The sequence below is a fragment of the Colobus angolensis genome, unplaced genomic scaffold (genome assembly GCF_000951035.1).
Source record: "Colobus angolensis palliatus isolate OR3802 unplaced genomic scaffold, Cang.pa_1.0 Scaffold148, whole genome shotgun sequence".
Lineage (NCBI taxonomy): Eukaryota > Metazoa > Chordata > Mammalia > Primates > Cercopithecidae > Colobus > Colobus angolensis.
This window is the reverse complement of record NW_012114577.1, coordinates 2,351,143-2,353,763: the sequence shown is the minus strand read 5'-3', so window position 1 is coordinate 2,353,763 and position 2,621 is coordinate 2,351,143. Positions and strand designations below refer to the sequence as shown.

The following is a 2,621-nucleotide window of genomic DNA, read 5'->3' as shown; positions in this document are numbered from 1 at the left end:
TATAAACTGAGCTGCGGATCCTGTTCAGAAGAAAAAGTGAGAAGGAAGCCACGGGCAGGGCTGAGCAGAGGGCAGGTACCTTGAGGGAGAGGGAGAGGAACAGGGAGAAGGAGGGGAGGGAGAGGCTGCCCCAGGACTTAGAGCTTCTGTGAGGCTTTGGGGATGCTTCTGCATTTCACTTGTGCAAAAGTCAATTCTATTGACACTACAGTCTCCTTCCCTTGAGGCAGATGGGCTGGCTTACCCACCTTGAAAGTTCTTAGGGGCAGGTGCAGTTGAGAAAAAGCCAGAATGTGGGGAGGACTGCTTCAGGACTGGTGCAGTGGGAAAGAATGGCCACCAAGACAGCACTGAATGCTTCTTTTTCAAATATTTTATTAATCTGTTTGGCCAAACAGGTAATGGAAACTGAGAATAATAATTTGCTAAAAACTTCAGGTCATGAATGCCCCTTTCCCCCAGGAAACAAAAGACTCCATGGTTACAGAATGCACCATTGGGTTATGACAACGTTTCAAAATAATGTTTCCATTTCATAGGTAACAATGTAAACTTCAAAAATAGTAAACTCTAACCCCTGACCCTCTTTACAGATCTATCACAGATAGAATTTTCTGGCAGACCTAAATTGTGTAAGTAAACAGCCTGGTGCTTAAAAGTTTCATAAAAAGGTTTACAGATTTCAGTAAATAATTTTTCAGTCTTGGTCAGGAAGTAAAAGCAGCCAGCAATTCCCCTCCTGCACAAGGTACCTTATATGGGTATTGTACACCCTGGGCCACACTCTGTATACACTGGCCATCAGCTCTGTCATTTTTGTACACAGACATACACATATATAGAGAGTTTTATTTGTTTCTAAAGATTTTTACATCTAAATTGTAAGACGGCGCCAGTGACGTATCACGTCACCTCGCTTCACATAGGTAAAGACGAAAATTCTGTAGAAGGCACTGTGATTTCTCTTGCACGATCTTACACAGACACATGAGAGCAGGCCAGCCGGGGCTTGGACTTATCTTGTCCTTCCTGGTACCTGGCACAGACCTGTCCTCTGATAGTTTTTGATGTTCATCATCCATTTCTGCCTTGCCTCTTCACATCCCAGACATCCTTCCCTCCCTTCTTCCATCCCTCCATCCATCCATCCATCCAAATAAATTGACAGTTATCTTTTGGTTCATTGAAACTCCTTAAAATTAAGAGTACAGCTCTGGTATAAAACAAAATATGACCTACCATAGCTGAAAAATAATCACAGTGTACAATGTCATGTTCAGTTGCTAAGATTCTAAACACTTGCCCTGACTTGTCAAGAATGTCAGCCATCCAAAACGATCTATGCAGGGATCTTTGAAACCCACTTTACATTTGTTGGAAAAGCACTGAGAGGTTCTTCTTTTCTCTTTTGTATTGAATTGGTACCCTTTAGTGGAAGGTCTGATGTGGAAAAGTGCAAGCAAATTGGACATGCCAATAAATACCATAGAACTTACCGCAGATGACCAAAACTGTACAGGTATGTACACCTTACCCAACTGAGGTTCCTCCCGGCAGGAATAGACCTCCCAGTCATTACCACCGAGTTCTAGAGGAGTGGTGTTAGCGGGCGAAGGAAGGGCGGGCTCTTCTGTTCTTGCTCTGAGGTCCTGAGCTCAGGTCGGCAGCGCCCTCTGCAGGCTCCTCCTTCTTCCTCACTTTGAGGCGGGTGAGCAGCTTGATCAACCACACATCCCACTCCTCTGGCAGGAGCAGGAGGAGAAAACCCAGGCCGATGATGATGATGGCGATGACCCGGACCCCATTGAAGACGATCTGACTGGTGTAGTGATCAATCACTGTGGGAGACAGAGCATAGAGGTTACCTAGCTGCAGGGCTGGGGGCATGTCCCCGGAGAGCGGACAGGGCCTGGGGGCATCCTCCTCTGCCTGGCAGTGTTGTGGTCTTGCCTGGACCATAGGATTCTCCTCAGTATGATTTTGTTCCAGGTGGGCTGGGGTTACCTCTCGTAATTCACTCTTAACTTTATAAAACCTCTCTGGTATGAGGCCTTGCATTTGTATGTCACTTCCCAAAACTGACTTGGTAGTTCAAACATTGATTTATGTGATTAAAAAAAGTGAATGAAGGGCAATTGAGGAGATGAGAGATAGATAGATAGATAGATAGATAGATAGATAGATAGATAGATAGATAGATAGATAGACACACACACACACTCATATTTGACCCTTGAACAACATGGGTTTGAACTGTACAGATCCACTTACATGTAGATTTTCTTCCACCTCTGCCACACCAAGACAGAAAGACCAACCCCTCCTCTTCCTTCTCCTCCTCAGCCTACTCAGTGTGAAGATGACTGTGAAAATGAAGACCTTTTTGATGGCCCACTTCCACTTAACGGGTAGCAAATGGATTTTCTCTTTCTTACGATTTTCTTAATAACATTTTCTTTTCTTCAGCTTTATTGTAAGAGTACAATATATCATACAAATAACACACACAATATATGTGAATCAACTGTTTTTCATCAATCAGGCTTCTGGTCAACAATACCCCATTAGTAGTTAAGTTTTTGGGGAACTGACAGTTGTATGTGGATTTTCAACTATTCAGG

General features: G+C 43.9%; 1 protein-coding gene across 2 annotated transcripts in view; it reads right to left on the bottom strand.

The window, feature by feature from the left end:
• Positions 1 to 351: 351 nt before the first annotated feature.
• SLC35F3 (solute carrier family 35, member F3) overlaps positions 352 to 2,621 on the bottom strand; it is a 405,672-nt gene continuing 403,402 nt past the window's right edge. The window contains exon 8 of one of the 2 annotated variants that reach the window (XM_011935715.1): positions 352 to 1,838. In XM_011935715.1, coding sequence (XP_011791105.1) covers positions 1,603 to 1,838 — 236 coding nt within the window. In that variant the 3' untranslated portion in view covers positions 352 to 1,602. The remainder of the gene's footprint in view (positions 1,839 to 2,621) is intronic. The other variant, XM_011935716.1, reaches the window with a different exon arrangement.